The sequence below is a fragment of the Cebidichthys violaceus genome, unplaced genomic scaffold (genome assembly GCF_023349555.1).
Source record: "Cebidichthys violaceus isolate CVI_PGR_0920_01 unplaced genomic scaffold, fCebVio1.0.p SCAF_2, whole genome shotgun sequence".
Classification (NCBI taxonomy): Eukaryota; Metazoa; Chordata; class Actinopteri; order Perciformes; family Stichaeidae; genus Cebidichthys; species Cebidichthys violaceus.
The window spans coordinates 21,501,225-21,527,159 of record NW_027176372.1 but is presented as its reverse complement, the minus strand read 5'-3'; the positions used below and the strand labels follow the sequence as shown (position 1 = coordinate 21,527,159).

The 25,935-nt window shown below is 44.5% G+C and overlaps 1 protein-coding gene across 2 annotated transcripts in view; it reads left to right on the top strand.

Annotated features, from left to right (window-relative positions):
* Positions 1-25,935, top strand: part of atp8a1 (ATPase phospholipid transporting 8A1) — a 59,597-nt gene that overhangs the window by 7,194 nt on the left and 26,468 nt on the right. For both annotated transcript variants that reach the window (XM_068715157.1, XM_068715156.1), the window contains 12 exons: positions 356-428; positions 4,443-4,548; positions 6,186-6,268; positions 7,635-7,684; positions 8,037-8,106; positions 9,095-9,179; positions 10,352-10,491; positions 12,418-12,556; positions 15,190-15,254; positions 19,209-19,381; positions 21,024-21,207; positions 23,046-23,156. In XM_068715157.1, the coding sequence (XP_068571258.1) occupies positions 356-428; positions 4,443-4,548; positions 6,186-6,268; positions 7,635-7,684; positions 8,037-8,106; positions 9,095-9,179; positions 10,352-10,491; positions 12,418-12,556; positions 15,190-15,254; positions 19,209-19,381; positions 21,024-21,207; positions 23,046-23,156 (1,279 nt within the window). The remainder of the gene's footprint in view (positions 1-355; positions 429-4,442; positions 4,549-6,185; positions 6,269-7,634; positions 7,685-8,036; positions 8,107-9,094; positions 9,180-10,351; positions 10,492-12,417; positions 12,557-15,189; positions 15,255-19,208; positions 19,382-21,023; positions 21,208-23,045; positions 23,157-25,935) is intronic.

Genomic DNA, 25,935 nt, shown 5'->3' with positions numbered 1-25,935 from the left:
ATTGTGTTTCCGGTCATTTCTTGGTCTTTTGCTGTGATTAGTGTGTGAGTGATATGTTTTCTGTTAGCTGCTTCTGAGAGCATGGACTGAAGCCCGGACACTGATATTGTACATCACATTACTAAAGCCCCGGGGAGCCGCATTTATATTCTGTCGAATGTCAGACTCATCGTCTAACTTGTCGTCATCAGACACGAGGAGAAAGTTTACGCGAACTCCTTTTGTCATGAGCGTTGTTGTCAGGATGCGACGATGATGCAGACTGATTACATGTTATTTACTGATCCATGACGACACGCTGTCAGCGGTATCGAGTGTTTCTGTGCGTTCTGACTTCTCCCTCTCTTCTTTCCAGCCACAGCACACACTCGTCGGAAGAGGAGGGATTTAATGACTCGAGCTTACTGGAAAACCTCCAAAGTAATCACGTAAGTAATGTCAGGGTTCCCCCCCCCCCCCCCCCCCCCTCCCCCCCGCCACTCGCCTGACAGTGAAGGACAAAACTGAGAGGAATTCTGACTCCGTTTGTCTGTGGTTGTTTGAGCTTTTCTTGCCAAGTGGACCTTGACGATGTGGTGGACTTTGTCACTGCGAGTCCTAAAAGTGGTGAAAAGGCTGCGATGTTTCACGGCGTGATTGTTTTTTGTTTTGATGGACAAATTGACTGAATTCACTTTAATAACTTTAATAAAGTTTTGATTAAAATCGTGCTGAGGGATGGATAACTATGCTTATTTGCTTATTCCCTGTAGGAAACTAAACTACCGTAGTGTGATTTTATTAGTGGGAACTTATGGGTTGTGAAGATTGCCTTTTTTAAAAAGTACACAAGAAAATCAAATATTTAGGACGTGCGTCTGGGGAGCAGTAGAGGCCACCTGTGGTAATGAAACGGGTGAAAGCGGTGATTGATTGGCCGGTTGAGTCACTCGTCTGCAGAACAGCGCGGGGGAGGCAGAATGTCACATCTAATTACGTAGAGCGCCGCCGCCCAGGGAAAGTAGTAATCCCACTGTGATGTTTGCTTTGTTATGACAGCAGAATCTCTCCACACATTGAGTTCGTCTGGGATCTGCTTTAGTTTCTTATTGATAGCCCCGCGCCCGCCGCTAATTATAGTGCATAACCAACCGCTGTTTAAAGAGCACCGTCTGTCTGCTAACGATTTCGCATTAAAAAAAAAGTCATGTTTTTAGATTTATTGGAGGTTAACTCTCAACAATGGCACTGCTACTAAAAGGAATATTTTGGGGAAATGCGCGGATTTGCTCGATGATGATATGACCGGTCCTCTCGATACAGCCAGAGGCCGCTAAGCTTAACGTAATGACTGGAAACAGCAAGTCGGGGTCTGTCCAGAGGCAAGAAAATCCACCTTTCAGCACCTCTAGAGCCCACTACTTACCACATTATGTCTCCTTTATTTCATCAGTACAAAACATGTGAAAACGACATGTTGTGTTTTTTTTTTCGAGGGGGTCGTTTCCGGACTACTTCTCGGTCCGGCGCAGTGACTTCCTGAAGTCTCCCGCAGTCTCGCAGCGATGACAAGACTCCAGGAAGTCAGGAGCTATCCGTTTCCCCCCCTCGTTTTCAGCCTTTGTGCTAAGCTAAGCTAACTTCCTATTTACTGCACAGACACGACGGAGGGTTTGATCTCCTCAGAGAGTATTCCTGAAAAACGTTGAACTGTCTCTTGAATCTACAAGAGAAACGTTAACCTTTCGAGCCATCGGCTCTTGTATGACGCTAAACGAAAGGATACATTTCATTTAACACCTTGTGTTCTCACGGTTCAAACACTTTGTCCTCATGGCCGTCAGGATGCTCCTTACTTAAACATCGCTAATCCTTATCATTAACAACACTTTTGCTTCGCTGCGGGCTATTTGTAGGAGTAGTGTTGATACAGTGTTTTGTGGGGGGGGGGGGGGGGGGTGGCAGTGCTGACAAAAATAAACATCCCCTCTGGTGTTCTCCATGTTCTCTTGAGTCACTGGACATGTTCTCCGCCTCAGCATCCTTCGTGGGTGTTTGTTTGCGCTGCTTCGTTTTCTCTTGACCCTTCAACCTTTTTTTTTTTTTTTTTTACACACTGGCCATGTCTGAAGTGATGAGTGTCCGTCACTGTTGTCGTGACACAGATTACCCAGGAGTCAGTGGGGGGGGGGGGGGGGGGCGATAGCTGGCAGCACAGTATTAGCTGTCGCTTCTAATTGTGCCATCAGAGCAACGCTCACAATGCGCCCCGTACTCCCCGCCACCCTGGATCGCAAACGCACGATTATACGTCTATGCTTGTGAGGACCCTCATTGATATATATTGCATCCCTTATTTTAGACCATAGACCGAACCTCAAAGGAATAATTTCACACATTTGGAAATATGTTTCCACTTGTATTCTTGCCGATGGCCGATGGCCGATCTGTGGTCTCATCTGTGGATGAGACCACAGATGCCACTCTCGTATTTGTCCATTAAATATAAAGCTGGAGCCAGGAGATGGTTAGTTTAGCTTAGCAGCAAACCTGGCTTTGTCCATGTGTAAAAAGGAAAATCTGCCCACCAGCACCTCTAAAGCTATAAAAGAAACTGGACGATTCCTTGACTCAGTGACTCCGAGGAGTCTTGTCTTAACCGTTAAGTTGCCAGGCAAACACGATAATGTTCAACCCCATCGCAACCAAAACGTCATTCTAACCATAACCCTGTTACCAAGTTTAAAACCTCAAGCAGCCAAATGTCGCCAAAATGTCATTTCTATCAAAAAATGTCCTTACTCGGTGTCTAAAACTCCACTGGCTCCTCACACACACACACACACACACACACACACACACACACACACACACACACACACACACACACACACACACACTGACATGTCCTTCAGAGGATACCTGTCAACCCAGACCAGATTAGCATGCTACTAGGAGGCAGAGAGGCTCTCACAGCCACCTGGACTGTAACAGACTCTGTGTACTTTCATTTACAAGAAGCCCTTTGATTTGCGCCCCCCCCCCCCCCCCCCCTTTCATTTTCTCCTTTGTTCCCTGTTAGACATCTCTCATCAGAGTTGCCATGGCCAACAGAGAAAAAGCAAATTTAACAATGCCTTGTGTGTGTGTGTGTGTGTGTGTGTGTGTGTGTGTGTGTGTGTGTGTGTGTGTGTGTGTGTGCGCACAGGGCTTGTTGTTGAGAAGGGGAGAGAACAGCAGATGTTTTTGTATAATAAGCAGTCAACAACATGTATGGTTACCATCTGCTGTAGAGTCTCCGTGTCACTGTCGGTTCATTGGTTGTTCGTTTACGTCGGTAGATAATTCCGTGATCTTATTCTGCCGTTGAACTCATTTTGAACGACGATCGGCCACTTTGGTTCCCGTTTCTCTGTGTGATTCAGGCCCGGCGAGGCCCTGAAGGTAGCCGACATCTCTGCCTCGCTGACTAGACGCTGGTGGTCCTGCAGCCTTTCAGACAGGAGCCTCGGCAGATGCCTGTCCGAGTGTGGCCCTCGGCTAGTTAGTCATACGTTTCCCCTCATTAATATAAAATGCCCTCAGTTTATAGGCTAGGCCTTTTTTTTTTTTTTTTTTTTTTTTTTTTTAATTAACTGGAGCAAGTTTATATTCCATGCATGAGCACATGACTGTCTGTGGGGTCCCACCAGCAGTCATTAGTGCGGCCGGACCTCACTGGAGAATAATACTGGAGCCACATCTGTTTCAGACACAGACGGACCCAAAGTGTTCACTTCTGAATGTCACAACAACGTATTTGTACCGGAGGAGTGAGGTTTTAAGTCGGTCGTATGAGTTTCGAAAAGCCGTTTTACCGAATTAACAACATATTGACAAGCGGGCCCAAGACCAATCCCTTTTGATTTAAACAGTTGTGCTTCGTAAAAAGTGAAATATTCTGTTGCCCCGGCTGTTCACTACTCTTCTACTAATATTAAAGCATTGATTTGTGGTCCACAATTTGTCTAAAAGGTTATCGGTGTGTGTCCCACCACATGAAGGCCGGACCGCACCGATGATGACGTGACATGTTTAGTGGTCAGACACTCTGCAGCCCTAAATGGAGACGGTTGACTGTTGCCAAGCAGCTATTGTTTGATTTGTTGCCTACTTGCTGCTGCACTAGATTGGATGAACTGAACCGTCCTGATGTAGCAAACATCACGCCATAAAAAAACGCAAATGCTGTCTGTAAACATGGCTCCACATCCTCCGAGTCGGTCAAACTGTGCTCTCTCTCTCTCTCTCTCTCTCTCTCTCTCTCTCTCTCTCTCTCTCTCTCTCTCTCTCTCTCTCTCTCTCTCTCTTCCTTCAGTGACATCGGTGTCTTTCTACTTGTTTTGTTGTGACAGTTTTTTTGTTTTTTTTTATTATACAGAAGATTAAATAATCAAAAGTGCCCTTTTTTCTACTTTCTGTAGCCTACAGCTGCTGTCATCCTGGAGTTCATGACCATGATGGCCATCTGTCACACCGCAGTCCCTGAGCGCATAGATGGAAAAATAACCTACCAGGCTGCATCTCCAGGTAAAGCACACCTCCGTCAACACAGCTAGTGGAACACAGACTCTATGATGTGTGTGTGTGTGTGTGTGTGTGTGTGTGTGTGTGTGTGTGTGTGTGTGCGCACGCAGTATAATTTGGGACCTTTATTGCTCAGACTTTGTCTAATGTCAGGAGGAAAAAGGAGAAAAAACAAAAAACATTAATGAATGAAATCAGGATGGCAAACAAGTCATCCTTCGTGATTCTTCAGGAGCTCATGATCAAGACTAGATATCTTGGAAGCACGTCATCAAAAGGGCTTGTTACTCACAAACTTGTACATTTAAGTTTGGGACACTACACATAACCTCACGCTAGTTGCATGGCTGTTCGGTCAGCCTGTGCCACCTAAAGGACAGGAAAGTAGTAGCATCAGTCTAGACAATGAGATGTAAAGATGATCGATTAGGACCCTAAGAAATAAGAAATAAGAGAAATAAGGCGCCAAGTAAGAAAACGTTTGTGCTTTGAAAATAGGAAAACAAATGTAGCTCTTGCAACGCTCATTGCCTTCAGCTGGCACAAGTATCAACTCTGCAGAAGTTGCTTTCCTTGCATCACATTTATCTGCAATTCCAAACTGCTGCAGCGGTTTTTTTTTTTGTGGCACAAGTTGAACTGAAAATGAATTTTGCTGCAGCTGCGGGTGACGCTGCCTGGACCCGGTTCCAGGTGCTTTCGGTTCGGCGAGGTCGTGCCCTTTTTTTTTAGATATTTAAATTTTTCCATCTAGTGACCTCTGTGTCTTTGCAGCTGGAACACATCACTACAGCCTCCAGGTAGCAGTGTTTCATGAAAGACGTTTATATAATCATCAGTGCAGGAGAGAACCAGGAATTATTAGTTAGAAAATGAAACATCCTGTTTACAGAATGTCACTTTTGATATTTTTGAGCCTCACTATGATCCCCGGTGAGACGCACCCACCAATCAAGAAATCAGTGCCTTTAGATGAAACGAAAAATGAACTACTGAAACTAAAGAAAAATGTGTTTTTTGTGCCTTTTGTATTTTACAAGAATGCCTGCAGCTTCAGGCATTTGCTCATGGCTTACCCCCTTTAGACGCTGTGGTGGCCCCAGCAGCACCGTGTACAGTTCCTGAAAACAAGGACCATCCTAATGAACTCTGATGTTTCAGCCTAACCCCCTATATTCAATACAGAAACAATACATGAACACGTATTGATTTGTTTTATAATAACTGTATAAGGCAACACGGCTGCTTTTCGTCTCACATTTTGCTCTTGATAAGAGAGATGACCTTTTTTTTTTTTTCTTCTTCTTTTTTTTTTTTTTTTGCCTGATTGCTTAAAAACAATCATGGTCCTGTGGAGCTTTGGGGTTTGAAGCGGAGCGAGGAAAAGAGAAGGGTAGTTAAGTGAACTGTAAAAAAAACAAAAAAACAAGCTGAGAGCTTTTTCTCGCCCTGCAGCGTCGTCATGCAAGCTGTAGCATCGGCTACCTGAGCCTCAGTCACTGACCGCATTGTGAAAAACGTGCCGACGAACCAGTCTGGATCGTCGACGTATCGTATCGTGGATGTCGGGTTCAGCCCTGTCTTGTGTCGGTGTGTCTCTGTAACACTTTGTTGTTGTTGTTGTTGTTTTTGCTGTCCAGATGAAGGAGCTCTGGTGAGAGCAGCACAAACCCTTGGCTTTGTGTTTTCTGGTAGAACCCCAGACAGCGTCATTGTGCAAATGGTAAGCTGGACAAAGACGTTTCATGAAAGGCATGCAAGCTATTGTGCTGATTAATTTAACATTACCGTTACACTGCAGGAGTCCTTTTTTCATGTTTATTCATCAAAGAAATGGTTCAGAAGTTTGGAAATACGCTTATTTTTCTCTTGGATGATAAGATCGATGCCACTCTCACGTCTGTACAATAACGGTGAAGCTACAGCCAGCACCCAATTCTTGTTTTTACACTTCAGAACGGATTAAACAAAGTCATAAAGTTTTAATTATTTAGCTTTGAGGTTCTGGCAGAGTCGCCTTTGGACAGACCCAGGCTCGCCGTTTCTCCAGTCTTTATGTGAAGCCATGCTAACGGACTGCTGGCTCCATCTACATCACATAAGATGAGATAAACCTTTATTGATCCCCACCGGGGAAATTCATTTGTTGAAGCAGTATAAATAGTACAGATTCATTATAAATATATATATATATTTTAGGATTGTACCTTTTTGAGATTTAAAATCTCTTTTTCCAAGAGGAGTCCTGGCCAAGACAGTTTCACACATGAAAGCTCAAATAACAGACTTTCACATAAAAGCAACAGACTTTAAAATAGCATCAAATTACATCAACCAATGGATGTGCAGTAACAGAACAAGTACATTCAGTGGTCAAACAAGACTTAATCAGACAGATGAATAAAATAAATAAATAATAGGTCTATAGAGAAATAAGAAAACTATACATAAGCATATTTAAGGTTAAGTGACTGGGCATGAGTCATGCATGTGTGCTGTACAGAAATGAGAGCGGTGTACTTTAACCACACTGCACATCCCGATTCATTTTTCTAGAATATCTTTTGCGGTTGCTGAAGTAAATAGTTCACTCTTTGTCTTTATTTGGCAGTCCTCGGATTAGAACTGAGCTGACGCAGCGCGACCTCTCTTAAGCTCAGGTCACTCGTCCCCGTTGGCCCTTTTAATTGGCTAACCTGATGATTGCACTCAAAAGAGGCGGAGGCAGAAAGGCCAAAACCATTTCCAAATTATGTTTTCCTCTGCCGAGAACGTCTCGTCTCCAAAACGTTTGTCCAATTTCTTAACCTTTATCAGGCCCTCTAAAGCTCTCAGCATCTATTTAATCACTCCGTCTTGTACCTCGCGGTCTCAACCATTAAGGAAGTTAATTGAATTTTGCCTTGTAATTCTCCCCTCCGCCAGCTCAATGCTGGCAACTGAAAAACACATTTAAAGTGAAATGAAGGCAGATTGGAGTAAGGCTGTCTCGCGCTATACTTAAGATAAGTTGTCTCTCTCCGAAGACGACTGGACAAGATGTGTCCCTCTTGGAGTACGTTAACAAGTCCGCCTCTTTTTGTTTTTAGCCTGGAACAGAAGAGAAGTACGAGCTCCTTCATGTGCTGGAGTTTACAAGGTAAACTACCGATAACAGCATTATTATTTCCATTAGTTGTGTGTAATAGTGTCGTATACTGTTTGTTGGTAACAGGTGTACATGAATTATTGTATTTGTATATTGTATGATATCAGAGTTCATCATCTTCCCGTGTCCCTAATGATTTGTACTAATTAATGGTGCGACCTAGGCGTGATGTCTTGTTAGCTTCCACTGTGGTTTCTACTTTTAGCCCAAACGGTACGCGGCCGTTTGGCTGTTAACACCTCGTAATGTGATTTCTCTCTGACTTACTTTCTCTCCTGATTCCACCTTCTTCTTCTTCTTCTTCTCTTTCTTCCCTTTTTTTTTTTTTTTCCTCCTCTCACAGCACGAGGAAGAGGATGTCGGTCATCATGCGCACCCCATCTGGGAAGATCCGCCTCTACTGCAAAGGAGCTGTGAGTGTCTGTCTCTCTCCATGGCAACGCATGGCAGCTCATCACCATCATCACCGCACACACACACACACACACACACACACACACACAAGTGTTGAACACTCTCCTCTCTTTATTGCCTCTCTCGCTCTTGTCGGGAATTGTTTTCAATGAGCAGCAGCGTAAAGCGAGATCGCCATAATTCACACGTGTATCTCCGCAAAATAAAGGTTGGACAAAGATTACGTTTCACCGGAAGGCGGTCGGCTACCGAACCGAGCCTCATTCCACCGTTGCACAAGTACGTTCAGTGGAAAATGGTCATTTGTGGTGCAATTCTAATGATCGTTGGGAACATGTTGCTCTAGATTCTGCTATGAGTTGCCCTAGTAAGGCTTTTCAAAGCCAAATGTTGTAGTAATCTTACACAATGAGTCACTCAGCATGTTTTTGTTCCATTAAATAGACTTGATTATTATTGTATTGATGTAGCACTTTAAAACCAAAGAGGTTTTGCTTCACAAAGACATAAAAAAACGAGATAATTACCAAACAAATTTTCCTTTTTCTCATTTTCCTAATTTTCTCAATCAGGTTTTGTTCTTATAGTTGAGTTTTTGTTTTCATTTGGCACTATTTTTATTTTGCGATAATTTCAACAAGCATATTTGTTAAATGCACAAAAAATAATTGGCAGGATTAGCACTAATGTTCGGTCTTATTTTGATGCTAAACTCTTCAATGATCGGCCTTTTTAACGTTATTAAAACACATTAATTTATCCGTCACAGGATCCAGATACAATTGTAGTGCATTTATTAATTCCCCTGTAAGTTAACGTATGATTACTTCGGTACATGAAGCTATGTACTGAACACACAAACAACAGAAAGCCGAAAAGAGCTGGATCCGACCTGAGAACGCCCATGTGTGCGGTAGCTCCAGTCCAGGAGGTTCCTTTCCTTCCACTCTGGGTGTCAATAACCGATGCGTGTTTGTCTCCCTTCAGGACACGGTGATCTATGACCGCTTGGCGGACAGCTCGAGGTACAAAGACATCACGTTGAAGCACCTGGAACAGTTTGCCACTGAGGGTGAGTGGACAAACGTCGCCCCCTGTCTGCCAACAGAAGAAACGTCTCTCAGGATGCTTTTAAATCTCGGGGCTTGCAGCGTTTCTGTCTGGTCATTATCGCCACTTGATCATCATAAGCTGCTGCTGCTGCAGAAGAAGAAGAAGAAGTAGTTCTCTTTCCCTTAGAGCTTAACCTCATGCGTCACCACTTGATGAACAGTAAATCCTAATATGAATATGTTGAAGTATTATTAATCTAACGCAGTGGAGCTGAAAGAAGCCGCATCAGAGACTCTCCTTTAAGTTCACACTGCCCCCTTGTGAGACACCAGCAAAATGATGTCATTTTGGAATATTTGATGTAGGCTAAATATAGCATCAGGGACAGATTGTGAAGATCTTTAGTCACTGTCATTTGGAGAGGCTTGACAGAAATATAACACCTTTTATCCTCCTGACAGGAAGAATGAACTATAATAACAACGTATTTGATCTTTCTTGAATATCATTTGCATTGAACATAAAACGCCTATAAGTCTTAATTCTAGTCAGAAAAAAATCTGTTACATTTAGAATATTAAGAAGAATACTAGAAGTATGTTTTGCTGCTGCCCTCGTCCACAGCTAACCCTGAAGAGAAGCCGTCAATGAAAGGGCAGGATTTACTTGGCTGGTGATTGGATGAACCATCCGTCAGTCAAACTCTTACCCAAAACCAGTCAAGAGAAGAGCGAAAAAAAACCATCCTTTCAATGAGGAAAAAGCCTCCAACTCTCCAGTTCTGATACAGCTCACCTCCATAGCTATCTCTCTTCAGGAGCGGCCATTGTGAACGGTTGCCGCTCTGTGTCGTCTCGTACAGACCTAAGCCACGCCTGTAGCTGCCGGTGGCTCCTCACTTTACGCCGATTAATCGGGTGCTCTGGCTTACCGGTTACGAACGCGTTACTTGAAGCCTGACCAGATGGATTGTCATACGATATGTGATCCTGAGATTCTTGTACGATATCGTGAGAATCCAGGTCCCGTCCACAGCAGTGCATTTCTTTTGCTAGTCCTTCCGTCTGCCTCTCCAAACTTGGGGCGTGCCGACTGTCATCTTCTGTAGCTAAAGCACAGACTACGGATAGGAACCCCCTTTAAATTGTCAATGTTTTGACCCAGGTGTTGATGCTGTTTTCCCTCTTCCAGGCCTTCGCACCCTGTGCTTCGCGGTGGCGGACGTCAGTGAGTCGTCCTATCAGCAGTGGCTGGAGATCCACCACAGAGCCTGCACTTCCCTGCAGAACAGATCCCTGAAACTGGAGGAGAGCTATGAACTGATAGAGAAGGTTTGCATATTGGGGGGAAAAAAACAACCAGATGTGTGTTTTCAGTTCCTGATGCTTCCCTAAACTAGTCCTGCCATCGCATATTTCACCGTGAAACGCAAGTGAGAGGCAATCTTTCGTTATCTGGTTACACGTTGCATTCACTTAACGTACAAAGGTTTCATCCAAAAGCGCTTTTGCCGGTCTATTCGTTTGAAGAAAAAAAAATCACCCCGGGCATGAACTCAAGGCCTCCTGTGTAACTAATGGGGTTATTGCAATTACACCTGGGAAAGTGTGTGAGAGATTGGAGGTTCCTCCAGCAGGTAGAATTGGTTTTCTGTGAGGTTGGTCTATGTGGAAACGTTAGTCAAACATAGGAAGCCACAGTCGTAAATCAGCCACTTGGCGTGTTCTTCATGGCCGCCCAAAACAAATGGAGGCAATAAATCATGAAATAAACATAAAAGCTTTTCGGAGGGGAAAAAAACCCCGTAATGTGCATATTGCTTAATGGGCAGAGTGTGGCACCCGACGCTGCCAAGGTTTGGGGTTCATTGCTGTTCAGGGCCACCCGTGTTAATAAGAAATGCTCCCGGTTTACGCCACACGGGGGCACAATGGAGTCACAGCGAAACATCAGAGGCTGGAGACGTTCCAACGCCGTGTGTGAAATCATCTGAAGTTACTCCTTCATCGCCGCTCGCAAACAAAATGCTCCAGTGTGTGATTTATTGTGTAAGAAAATGTTGAGATGTGATAAACATATTATTCAGCTTTGATAGGAGCTAGTCAGTGAGGGAAAAAAAGAAGGAAAATAACATTAATTCCTTTGTTATTGTACTTCTTTGATACCTACTCCTTCAATTGCTTGCCACTCTGAATGATGATTGATGGTTTCCATTAATTGGTGTAATGATCGTATTCCCTGAATCATCCTTCAACAGAGTTTCCTACTCTCATGTTACGACAGTGTGTTCCAGAGTGCGTACATGTGAAGTAAACAGAAACATTTCATATGAACTTTACTGATTGGTTCAAACTTGGGTTTCTGGACTTCTTGTACTTCAGCTCAACCAACTACTACTAAAGACCATCAGGAGGCCAGTAACCGATATAAACGGCGAGTCTCCTTCACCGAAGCCTCATTTTAAAAAGTTAGAACTTCTCCTGTTCTTAAAGAACTCTTATAGAAGTGAACAGACCGTCTACCGGCGTTCGGCTATACACTGGTGTTATGGTCCCACCCTGGCTTAAGGGTTGAAATCCTGATCCAAGAGGTTCTTGTATCACAGTCCACAAAGAGTGCCTTTTTTCACAACAAAACGATTCACACGAAACCCGCAAACAAGGACTCATCAGCTGTAGTCGTGTTCCTCCCCGGGCGCAGTTTCCCGCGCTGTGTGGTAAACAAAAGAAAAGAGATGATTAGAGAGGACGGAGCTGCAGATGTATATAGGCAGCGGGGCTCAGGTCACAACTTAAAGAGCTTCCCCTGCCTTCCCTCTGCTGCTGGCTCCTGTCTCCAATCAACCCCTGGGTCTCGTCAAATCTTTGGCCCTGTGACGGTACCGTATGAGTTCACAACCAGACCCAAACAACCACCAAGGTTCCTGGGAAAAAACACCCGCAGTAGTCTGTGGGTGATTTCACGCGCGCACACACACACACACACACACACACACACACAAACACACACAGACATACACACACATTGACGAGTCCAAAACCTCTCAAGCCTGTGGTGGTTTTCCTGGATGATAAACGAGAGCAGCTGATGAAGGGAAAATCACGTCTGAGTGAGTGACACAATCCCGGCCCACATGTTTCTCTGACACATGACGTTTTAAAGGCCTTCCTCTGTAGCGACCACCACTTGCTGACTTTTTTTTTTTTTTTTTTTTTGTTTTTGTTTTTTTTCTTTTTTTCCTCCTTTTTCTGGTGTAGAACCTGCAGCTGCTCGGGGCCACAGCGATAGAGGACAAGCTCCAGGATAAGGTGCCTGAGACCATTGAGACTTTGATGAAAGCGGACATCAAGATCTGGATCCTGACGGGGGACAAACAGGAAACGGCCATAAACATTGGTAAGAGTCGGATGATTAAAGTTCTCGCAAGGGGCCACGATATCTGGCTCAAAGTCTCAAAGCTAAACCCAGATTTAGTCCTCATGATGGTGGTGTGCCCCTTTTTTAATGTAAAATAATTAGCATTAAAGACTGCCTGCGTCCACATACTCCCATTAATATCTGTGCGCCCCGCTTGAGCTCTCGGTATCAACTCAAGTGGAAAGTCACCGGAGAACCTGATCTGCGTTGTGATGAATTGCACTTCAGCCTCTTACAGGTACCCCAGTCAGTCCTGTGGTCGTTCTTCACCCAGCAAGACAAACAGCTGACAAGCTGAATGCTTCTCTGTCACACATATCTAGCAAAAGCATCTGTCGCAGAATGCCAGATGATGTACGAGCGCACTGCACTGACGCGAAATAAATAACATTGCGTATGTACACAAGGAGGCAGCGCTCGGGTATCTGGTTCCCCCAGAGGTTTTTTTTTTTGGTTTTTTTTAGCCCCGCCGATGTTATCAGAGAGGCGAATGAGTGAAAATATCTGGTCCGCTCGACCCAGTTCAGATTCGCTTAATTGTAGATAATACTACGAGCGGAGCTATTTTGAATACAGCCTACGTTTTAAACACGGAGCCCAGAAAAATAGATTACGAAAAGTACCTCCGTTTGCGGCTGTACCTACCACTGCGGCCTGACTGAATCGGCCCTTTGTGCCCACCGTGCCCAGATGTGAGGGAGCTCCGCAGAAGCACACGCTCACTAGAAGTATTTTTACAGGACCGCCGTTTAACTATGTTGCTCTGTAAAATCTCTGCGCAATATTGACTTTGTTTCTTTTACTGTTTTCCTCTCTGAAAGACGATCCCCATTGCCCGGGTTCATTGTGCGAGTTTCGCCACATTCGACTGATGAATTTGGCTCACGTCACACTTAGGTGTTTTCAAGGTGGCCCGAACCACCCAAAACGCCACACTTGGCGCAGGATATTGGGCTTAAATGCAGTGGAGGTCCCTTAATGTCAGCTTCAGATCTGAAGCTTTGTTTCAGTGTGTTCCTAGTCCTGAACGCTCATGACTTAATAATGTAAAGCAGCTACACTGACACACCGAGTGTCTGGCCGCCGGAGGAAAGAGCCATGTTTGCTCTGGGATACGCTCCCAGTGCTGAGAGTTGTTTGTTGAGGGGAGTTAAAGGTACGTAATGCTTGGGACAGGTCAGAACCAGAATTCAGTGAAAGGAAAGTGCAGCTTCCTGGGGAAACACAACACACTTTAAAACGAAGGTATTGCAGATGAGAACCACAAACAACGCCTTTATCTTCTCAACTTCACCTTTTTACAGTGACTATCAGGCCATTCTTTTCTTCCTCACAACATCTCGAGTTCCCTCTGTAGCCGAACGTTGTATCTTTTACTTTAATTGTTGCTCCCGTTGCAACAATTGAGACTCGAGTGTCCCCGGGTTCCACATTCCTCGAGTCCTGTGGGAGCAGTGTTTAGTTCCGCCTGAGATGGAGAAAGGCCAGGAATCCAACTTTCTCTGGTAAAATAAAAAAAAAAAAAAGTGCAGTTCGGCCGCAGCCAAATGAGCTTAAGGTAAACACATTAAGCGGAAGGGCCGTGGCAGGAACTGACAAGGGGGAAGGGAGTAGGGACAGTGTTGAGATGGGGAGACATTTTCCTCACATTGGCCATTTTTTTTGTTTTTTTTCTGGGACGTTTGCACCTTTGCACTTTAAGAAAACAATCTGCCAGAGCCAGACCCCGACCGTGTTTGGTTTTGACTCGGGGAGGTGAAACCCTCTCATTTCCTCATGCAAGGCCCCCTTCTGCGTGTGCCGCGTGTGCGTTATTGTGTCTGACTGTGGCCGCGTTCGTGTGTTTTGTGCACGGTCTTTATCGAGGTTTTCCCTCACCGAAAATGCCACCCATGTGTTCACAAAACACGGGGCTTTGTGGTAACCCCCTTAAAGAAACTGAAAATCTCTTTCCAGACGGGAGCAAAGTGTTGAAGCCCACAAATATTCCTGTGGTTATGCCACAGATGGCAGCCTTTTCATACCGCCACAGGGTTTTCAGCTGAAGGCTCTTCGGTCTTGGTCCGTGAAACATTTCTGTTTTCCCCGATGGGAGGCTCCCTCTTCCACCTTGCTGGTGACCCGGAGCATCTGTCCCAGCCAAGAGCTGCGGGGAACGCTCCCCAGAGGGCCGTGTTTGGTAACTCAGAGTTGTAACTGCCTGTTAAAACAGGAAACTGACAAACTCTTGTAAACCAAACTCATTAGTCATGTCCCGAGACACGGGCTCTGAGCTGTAACATTTTAATTGGTGTCCCTTTAAAATGTTGCCACATATTGTAGTGCCACTTATTTGTTTTCTTTTTTTATTAAAATGTTTTGTTTTAATGTGTGTGTGTGTGTGTGTGTGTGTGTGTGTGTGTGTGTGTGTGTGTGTTTAGGCCCTAAGCACATACGTTGTCAAGCTAAAGGGGTTTATTGAATCTACAGTTTGATGTCGTAGTATAATTCATTTAAGTTTTTCCTTCCTACCTATGTTCTTACTTTCCATTCTTTTCAAGTCTTCTAATTTTTCTCTATCAAACGTATAATTTAATTTTCTTTTCTTTTTTTTCTGTTTTTTTTTTTTATAGGACATTCCTGCAAACTACTGACCAAGAACATGGGCCTGCTGGTGATCAATGAAGACACTCTCGATGTGAGTTTGTTTTTGCATTTTTCTTATCCACAAATTAACTTGCTTGCATACAGAATTGGAAAAACTCACCAAAGAACATAAAGCTCAAAATGTTTGTTTTTCTAATCAACACACAACTCTTTTTTTTTTTTTTTTTTTTCTTCTTGGGTCAGTCGTTCCAATCAATCAATTTCCAATTTCCAATCCACATGTCCTGTACAGACGTGCATGCATCAGTATGTTCAGAACATCTGGCCATCATACAAACACACTTAATTGATAATGTATCTTCAGTAATTCCCATGTCCTCTTTGTACATAAGCAGCAAAGATGCATTCAAAGTCAAGACTACTAATAAATCAATACAAATAAAAAATGTAATTTATTGTTTTGACAGATTTGAATTAGAATGTGCTTGTAGTAGTTCTGTTGTTTTTGATCTTGGGGGTAAATACATGACATCACGACGACGTCCTTGACTATAATAATCCCCTGATGTCGTCACCCGATCCCCGTGAAAAAGACTCTCGAACCCGAAAGGTCGAAGCCACGGGGAGCCTTCCAACACTCAGAGCCACCACACATCACAAATCTGCCTTTAACATCTCTGAGGTACCCAGCAGAGAAGCCTGTTGACCCCCCCCGGCAGGAGAGCCTTGTCTGTTGTTTCTGAGATTGAAAAGGGCAAGTCCCTGCACTTCCAGCGGCAGAAACCCGACTGGGTTTAGTTTGTCGGACAGGAATGAAGGAATGGTGAGACGGAGTGGGAGAGAGCGGCGGAGGGAAGGGGGGGGGTGTGTGTGGGGGGGGGGGTGATGACGGACGGCCTTCACTCTGTCACCCAGTCGTTAAGCGTGATAAATGAAGTCGAGGTAGAAATCTGGGGTCGGTGCATTCATAAAGCACGTGGGCCGGCGCTTTGAAATGTCAGCTCTCATTCCCCTGTGGTTGAACAGATGCTTACATAAGGCGAGTTTGTTAAAACGCAAAGGGAGAAACCTCTCCGCCAAGACTGAGGAGGCTCAGTGAGCGGAGGACCAGGCGGCCCGGCTGGTAGCTCTGAGCGCTCTTGTGCTGCGAAAGAGAGTAATTGGAGCATGTCTTCCCTCTCTGCCGCGTTTTAGAAATGTTTATCAAAGCGAGGACGAAGTCTTTCGACATCCTCTGTACTAAATCTTACCAGAAGTGAAATTCCCAAAGTGAAACTTGGGTCTCAAAGGTAGGATTAGGTCATTTTGAACAGCTTTGTCTTCCAGTCGGTGGTGTTTAATCATGTGAAGCGCTAACGGCGCTTATTGAGCGTTAGTATATTAATCTTTAGGAAGCACGGTCACAGATAGATGAGGCTTATTATTTTTCATTTTTGCATAGAAAAGGTTATTCGTCGGTGTTCTGAGTTGGAAAAAAACGCTGAAAAACAGATCAGAAAATCAACAGTGTGTAAGTCCAAGGGAAAGTTGGAATGGGGGGAAAAAAAACGTGATTTATAACGCAAACACACTCTGAGGTGTCCTCTCGGTGAGCCGCCGGTCATTAAAGTGACAGAAAAGCATGTGTCCACACACTTCTGACTGAGCTGGAAGGTCCCCTGTGTGGGTGGCTCCAGGTCTAAGACAAACGATGACATTACGTCCACACAAACGTCCAGATTCCACATCACGAGTGTCAACGTCCTGTTGGGCTGTATCGCTCCAGGGTCTATATATCAAACAATAGAGCTCGGTCTTCATGGGACGCTCTTGTGGGTTCGTGAATGGACGGCACGTACCAATTCCAAAGCCAAACACTAGCTAGTCACACGGGCTAAACTGGTCATTATAGCCATAACAAAGAGGCTTTAGGAGGAGACATGTAGCATTAGCGCTAAAATTCCTCAGTGGAAATTAGGGGAGAAATGGCCGCCCTGCTTGAGGGAAATGGTAAACTTTTGCTTATCGCGCTGTCCGATGAAGAGGTTCCGCCCCAAACAAAGTGAATTCTTTCTCGCATACTGGTTTATACACGAAGCTCACGCCGAGACGTCACCTAAAATCACTCTGTTAACGGAGATGGAGAGGATTCAATGTTCTGCTCTGTGGTCAAATAGAGAAATCACAACCTGACCTGTGCTTCTCTCTGTCTGTCACGCACACACACACACACACACACACACACACACACACACACACACACACACACACGCGCCTGCCCACTGCTCACCATCTCATGCTGTTTTTACGGACCCCATCAGAGATGGTTAAGTCCTCGCAGCTGCTTTCTGCTTGGATCCTCTTGCTCGGTTTCTCTCCTCTGTTAATCCATCATCTCTTTCTCTTTCTCTCTCTCTCTCTGCGCGTCTCTCACTCTCCTCCTCTCGCTTTGTGAAACGTAAAGCCCCTTTCTCCAAATATTTCCCTTTTAAGCTGGGGTTTCAGAGTTTTGTTATGCCAAGCGAAAACGCCGCCTGGTCCCCCTGGTACAATCCGACTGCTTTGACACATCTGACCTCAACGCCGGGCCGGACCCCTCCCTCCGTCAGCGCCGCTTAACGGCCACCAGTTCTTTAATGATTACAGCTGTTTGAGCATCTGCGTGACGCATTATGTTTGATACCTTGCATTATGTCACTGCGTGGTGTGCGCCAAGTTAAGTCTGTCTTCCATTTAACCGTTTGCACCTGTACGGCTCCACCGCACCGCCATTAAGGATACATTTTTTTTATTGCAAGAATTTCTATGCCAAGTTTTTTTTTTTTTTGTAGTAATACTATATTTTTCACTTTTTTTTTTTTTATTGAAAATATACATGCATTACATCTATCTCCAGAAAATGGTTACACACAGCAATTGGTGTTATTTGCTAATGGCTTCACCATATGTGGGGAAGATGATTGATTGACGAATACAGCGATGATCTCACCAGGCCATCCGTCCAGCCCACAGTAAATCCTCCTGTCAGTCTCATATTTAGGGCTTTTCATCATCGCCCATCATCATCATAGCTGTGTGTGCCGCATAAGCAAACACGATCCATTCTCAGAACTCGTCTGTGTTATCACCTAATAGCCATGGTCCGAGTGTTCTGAGCACGAGAAACATAATAAATATCTCAAATATGAAGAGCAGCTGCTCTGCAGCGGTGAGGTTATTTTTTTCTCTTTGCTCTAATGTGAAGAAGAGACTAGATGGACATTTACAGTCTTCATATAAATGACGCTGGTGCCTTTGGTGACACACTAAGTGAATTAAATTTAATAAAAAAATTGTGTTTCATTGTTAGACTTCAAAAATGCATCATACAAACAGAGAGGAAGACTTTTCTTCTATGTCCTGACTACAGTAGATGAAATATTAAATCTTATAGCAGATTACAGGAGGGGGGCTGTTACTCTTGTTCCTCATGCAGCTCATCCTTTTAGATTAGTAAGTCCTCATATGCAAATGAAAATGTGTTACAACTAACAAAAACATTCAAGGACTGTTTCTTTTCATAAAACATATAGAAACTTCTAAACGCAGGAATTTAGATTTTTCTTGGAATAAGAAGAAGAAATTAGATGTAATGAAGGAAAATAACATCTGCAATTATTTCTGTAATGAAGCGCTGGCTGAAGTTTTTTTTATATATATATTTGTTTTCTTATACTCAATCATTATAGCGCTCTGTCGTCTGTAAAACATTTTAATTTACTTTACAAACATTATGAATCTGTTTTTCATAGATTTTTTGTGTGCGCTTAATTAACTTAGCCTGGATAACAGATGGTATTATTACAATATGCTTTTAAGATACAATAATAATAATAATAATACATAAATGAATTAATCATAATCAGCTTGCACAGGAGATTCTGGAAAACCTGAAAAACAACATGGCTAACATGATCTAATAACAGTACATACCTCCTCTAGCGGCTACAACACCATAGGCCTGAGATTACGATGACTAATTACAGTAATTAAACTAACGTTCGTGACGTGTTGTTCCATCGCGCAGAGAACAAGGGAGATGCTCAGCCACCACTGTGGAATGCTGGGAGATGCCCTCTACAAGGAGAACGACTTTGCTCTCATTATCGACGGGAAGACTCTCAAGTACGCCCTCACATTCGGAGTGCGACAGTACTTCCTGGACCTCGCCCTGTCCTGTAAAGCTGTCATCTGCTGCAGGTGAGATTTACTCCGGAAACAATAAAAAGGAACCGGCGACGATAAATTCCACGGACCAAAATGACAGACGATGTTCTCACTGCCAGGACTTTATGTACCGAATCTGTTTCTGCACTTGAAAACTACACAGAATGTGTGTTTTGAATACTGTACAGTACTCAGCCAATGTCCAAGTGTCCACTTTAATGCAACGGATCAAAAAAAAGTGTGCTTAGAGACGGAAAACTCTTACATTTTCCACTTTTTACGATGTCATAAAGTTGTTCGTCAAACCAATAGCCCCAAACCCAAAGAGGATTTTACAATGACATAAAACCGAGGAATAAAGCGAATCCTCACGAATGAGAAGCTGAAATTGAGTAATGCTTTTACTTAAAAATGACTTAAACTGACGTACTATGTCTTTGCCAAAAAAAGGTCATTGGGTATTTTATGGCAGCAGTTCAAAAAGCGTGATAGTTGTAAATATAAATGGCAACTTTCAACATTAAGCAGGTACACCGTTGACCTGCCCGGGCCACATAAATAATAGGAAGTACTTAAGTACTCAAGCGACCATGACGGGGTCTGGGGCCACAAATCAGCACCATGTTTTCAGAACAACAGCAAACCTTATAACTCTACCATTAAGTAAAATATATATACATATATATATTTTATTTTTTTCCTTCATGTCTACCTGCCTTTGCCTTGTGCAAACTCTCTGGGCACTAAGAGACATCGGGAGATGAATGAGGCCTCTTAAACCACGGAGAACGTAAACATTAACAATTTCACAGCTTATGGACAGACGTGCAAGTTTACAACAACGTCTCTGGAGACTCCCTGTGCTGCACACTAGCCCCCCCCCCCCCCCCCGAACCGCTGGTGCACTCAGAAGACGCTCCTGTGAGGGAGAGGAGGCTACAGGGCTTTGCTGTCAGTAAGGGCATAAAGTTAAGTTCGAAGCCTTGTAAAGGAAGAGTTATAAGATGTGTCACAGCCGTCGCCTCGTGATTGGCTTCACTTAACGGAGCCGGTAGGAAAGCTCTTACAGGGGGGGGGGGGGGGGGGAGAGAATGCATCCCCCAGAATATAACAAGTAGTGTTTATAGTGGTAGGGCCCAGTCCCCAATGCGGTCCTCGTCACTGGCGATGGATACAAAAATGTAGCTGACTGTCCTTTTGGAGTTCAGTTGAATCAGAGAATGGCACGGCCGTCGATCTGCGTAGAGCAGGCTGTCCCCGAAAAGTGAGTATCAGACTAGTGATGGAGGCCACCTTGACTTATGACAACTCTTGACGGAGTCAGAGGCTTCAGACGCTGAGATTGGAGACAGCGCATACAACAACAGCGGCTTAAATGCTTCGCTTGTTCTTCTGTTGACTCGTCCAAACCAGCAGGAGTTAGTGCAGCAACAGTGACGCAACCCCTCACTAACCCCTCACTGGCTGCCCACCGTCAGACAATGCTTTATTATGTGACACGCAGTCAAGTCAGAGACACTGCAGCTGGGAATGTCTTCCCTTTTGTCATACTACAAAGGGAAGAAACACTGCATACTGTGTAGCACCAATTTGACCAATTCCACTTTCTAGTTTCATTAAATACCCATTGTGTATAACATCCCCTGTGCTACTTTTTTTTTTTTCCCCATTTTAGAGTATCTCCTCTTCAGAAGTCAGAGGTGGTGGAAATGGTAAAGAAACAAGTGAAGGTGATCACGCTGGCCATCGGTGACGGCGCTAACGACGTGGGAATGATCCAGACCGCTCATGTCGGTGTGGGAATCTCAGGCAACGAGGGTCTGCAGGCGGCGAACTCCTCCGACTACTCTATCGCCCAGGTGAGCAGCAGGAAGCACACCAAGAGAGAGAAAACACAAGATATTGATTTAAGTACGTTCAGATTACATTCAACTTTACAGAGTACAAGGAGATGCAGTTGTTTCCTCTTTAGTAGTTGGAGATGGAAGACATAAGTATATATATATATATATCTATGACATAAGTGGGACCTTAAAATGAAAACCATAAGGCGAGAAGACCAGATTTGACACTTTTGTAGAGTTAAAACATGATTTGAACTTCATAAAAAATAGGTTTGCTTTTAAGCTGCAGCCGCACGTCATTAATTTGGACTGACATTCGTGCTCGTCCTCTAAAAGTCCGATTCCACAAATTGTCCGTCCCGTCGTTGTCATCTCAAGTGTTGCACGCGTTAGCGATAGCTTGGCACATTGTTCCGAATAACAATAGGTCATATGTCTGCTGGGGCATTAGCTTATACAGTGGAGTGGTAACACCTGTTAAACAGGCACCTGGTGACACTCAACACTTAACTATCCAGAAACACATCCCGGGCAAAACGCTGCTCCAGTACGTTCTTAATTTCCGAGTAACCAGTTTGCCTGACGCTCCGCATCGATATCGGATACCCAGAAGCAACAAAAGCCAAACGGCGCTCCTGTGACACGGCTCCGTTTCTACACAGCGCTCCACTCGGTACATCGTGTTTCTATTACAGCCACGGGGGCCTGAGAGTATGGGAAAGCGGGAGTGGACTGAAACACAGTGCGCTCTCTGTGCTTCAGTATGCAATTACCACTGGAGAGACTTGGTGCTGGTCTTAAGTGCCCCCTTCAATCTGCATGACACGCAAAAGTGCATGTCTTTCAAAGACAGGTGGCCTCCTCTAATCCATTTAGGTTGTGTCCCAGCATCAAATTAAATTACACCTCCAGACTTCCAGCGGTGTTTTCCATATATTGGCGTAACGGAACATTAACCCTAATTTGCAAACTGAAATCAATCCCGGGGAAGTTGTGTAACTTGTTTTTCATTTTTTCCTCTACTATATTAATGTTCTGGAGGATCGGATGAGCTATTTGCCGCCGTTGATTATTAGTGAGTACGTTTCTGAGATTTAATACTTGAAAGCTTATCTCGAGTTATCTGCTGAAGCGGAGAGTGAAGAGGCTTTGGGCCGAGGCTCCTCTGCTCTCCGTCTGTCACCGGCTCAGGGTTGTGTTAACTGACGTCTGAGGGGGGGGGGGGGAGGGGGGGGGGGGGGGGCAAACAGAATTGCGTTTGCTTAAAAAAAAAAACGTGACTTTAATTCTATTTATCCAACCTCCTGCTCTGGTTTCAGAGACATTCAAAGAACCTTTCCTTTTTGTTCGACGGCGATAGGAACGCAGTGTAGATCGGGAGATTTGTGTTAGTCGTTCACTGGCAACTAAGATGAAACACTCATAACGTTCGGCTCCAACGTAAGCACACTTATCGGCCAACAATTGCGCTGAAATTGCGAGTTCACCACGGCCCCTAAATATAGTGTAATTATAAAGCCATTTAACTATTACGCTGAGCCCTCGGAGACCAATACCGCCACACGAACTCTGCGTTTTTCAGCAACTCAAAAGCGTGATCTCACCATCTTTTTACGAGACATTTCTGGAATGTGTCAGCGAGAGTCGTTGGGCCGCAATCTCTCATCTGTCCTCTGCTGCTGCTGGGGGGGGGGGGGGGGGGGGTGAGAAAACCCTGCTGCTGTCTTTTAATCCTGAAGTTGCTGTAAGTGCTTCAGCGTTCCAGCGCTGATCTCTGATTATGAGGAACCATGACACTAGTGTATTGTACACAGACGTATTCATTCATCTTGTCGTCCTCCTCCCACACGCAGTTCAAATACTTGAAGAATCTGCTGCTCGTCCACGGAGCCTGGAATTACAACCGCGTGGCCAAGTGTATCCTGTACTGCTTCTACAAGAACATTGTCCTCTACATCATCGAGGTGAGGAGGGTGTGCAGCGCTCTGATCTGAATGCAGAGCATTGAGATTCTCCCCCCCCCCCCCCCCCCCCCACACACACACACACACACACACACACACACACACACACACACACACACACACACGTGGCATGATTAGGTGTAAAGGCAAAGATTCCTTGTTAGAGTTTCCATGTTTGTATTTCTGTTGACTGGACCTTCACATTACCTGCCAGTTGGTGCTGCTCCGGGGCGAATAGTTTGAGTTTTGACGTACTTAGACACAAACAAACACACACACACACACACACACACACACACACACACACACACACACACACACACACACACACACTCTGTTATGAAGGGAAAACTACACCTAATTAACTCTCGAAGTCAGCCTTTCAGAAACTAATGCCAGTGTTTGGATCCTTAGAATATAAATCCACCTGGATCAGCTGAATTTGTACACAACTAAGTGGGAAATAATACATCATTATCACAGCATTTCATTGCATTTTTGATCAGCCCCGTGATAATTAAAAGTTGTACCGTATTGATGATCAAGAGCTATCTATACGAGTGTCTGTCCGTAGCCGCCCAGCTGCGCTCTTCTTTCATATCAATGATGCTTAGGAAGGTTCGCACACATGTTGCTCCCAACGTGGGTTTTTCTGCTGGTGTGCGGTAGGTTTGATGGCGTTTGACACACACCAGACCCGGTACTGATTGCAAGTTCAGAGCTATAACCAGGAATGACCAGACAGGTTAAGTGCTTCCTATCAGCGGCAGCTTTATCATAAGGAGTGCTCCGATGTTTTGATCTACCGGCCCCTTGCACTTGCCTGACAGGAGCAGCGACTTTGGCTCCGCCATCTTTGCGTCGGGGGGGAAAAAAGTCTAAATCAGAAGTCGCTCCTGACTTTGACCCACTTCTGTACACATCGGGGAGTTTTAATGGAGATACACTGCTGTACTGTATTTTATATACTACTCTAGTGTGCTTATAGGAATACAGTATGCCAGTGCATTTTCCCCAGTACTGAGTTTAATTACGTAGGAACTTTATCAGCCGCGACGTGGAGAATAGAGAGCACAAGTAAAAACAAGTGAGGACATACATAAAGAACAGAACGTGAGAGAGACCAGAACAAAAGAAGAAGAAGTTACTCAGGCATTTGAAGAATTGACGCCGTCCCCCCACACACACACACACACACACACACACACACACACTCTACTTATGTGGCTTGAGGGGGCCCTGTAGCCATAGAAAGCAAGTGATTTACACACTTCCTCTGCATTTGCGCTGTGAAAAAGGGGACAATTCGCTGAGTGCTCCCTGGTCCTGCTATGCACTGGTAAAAAAAAAAAAAAAAAAAAAAAAAGGATTTACACGTTTTAAAAATATCATCACCACATAACCTGACGTGGAAATATGAGCACTTTAAAGTTCTCTTCTGTTCATCCTCTTTCCGTGACACTTGACCTCCTGATCTCATTTTAGTTTATATACCATGGAGAATCCGTAGACTACCTTTTACATTCCAGCATGTCTGCTTCTGGCTTATTGTGACCTGGAGTGAAAGAGGGCAGTCGGTCTCTATCCAGGTTAGAACTGCAGTTTAGAGGAACTGAAACTGTTTGATCACGCTACCCTTTTTTCCAGAAAAGGTAAAAAAACAAAAAAAAACAGCTGTGAAAGCAGATCCAAAATGAAATTCAATTTGCAGCTAATTGAATTTTCTGTCAGCAAAAACATTACATCAGACTGTGTTCATTTTCATCCCTGTTTTTAACCATGTTAGAGTGATTTACTGTAAGAGGGGTGGCACAACTTCTGACCTCAAGACTGTCCAGAAGCCTCTTTTATTCTCCTCTTTACTCTTTGCCCTTCATTTGAATCGTAACTAAGCTACAATCGCATCAATACCTGTTCAGAATCCCTCTGTTTGTCCTGTGTGTGTGTGTGTGTGTGTGTGTGTGTGTGTGTGTGTGTGTGTGTGTGTGTGTGTGTGTGTGTGTGTGTGTGTGTGTGTGTGTGTGTGTCTGTCTATCCACATCTGCTCTTTGAAACATACCAGGTCCGCTTTTCAAAGCAGGTTTTTTTTTTTTTCTTCCTACAATTGTAACGTCTATAGTTCTGTATGCAGGGCGAGCTTCTTTTCTAGCGCACCTTTTGTTGCTCTCTGAAAACATAACTCCCCCCCCCCCCCCCCCCCCCCTCTGTGCTACGCTCCTTCAGGGGATCCAAGTAGATAATAGGACAGTTCTTCACTTTTAGGCTGCTTCAATATTTGAAAATGTCCCTGTCTTGTAAGACCCTGACATCTAACACACCAAGCAGGCCCCCCCCCCCCCCCCGGGGGGGGTTATGAGTAAAAGCTGCATTTGTTGCACTAACAGGTTTACTTTTGAGCTCGCGTGTTTTTCCTCGTCGACTCACAGGCTACCTCGCAAGAAGAGAATCGAGGCTGTTGACGGGAATTTTTTTTACTTTTTTGTTCCGTGCACCATTGTCTGGTACAGTGTGTGTGTGTGTGTGTGTGTGTGTGTGTGTGTGTGTGTGTGTGTGTGTGTGTGTGTGTGTGTGTGTGTGTTACAATTTGAATACCAGGACTGTGAGTCTCTGTGTTTTAAGCCTCTTTTCGTCTCCCTCTCTTTCCACTGGGTCTTTTGGATCTTTTTAAGAGACATAGAGTAGGAGGGTGAAGGATTCTACCGCTATTGTGGAAGACTTGAATGCCAGCGCAACTTAGGCTGAGGCTCTTGGAACGGTTGTGTGATCGTTCAGGGTTTTC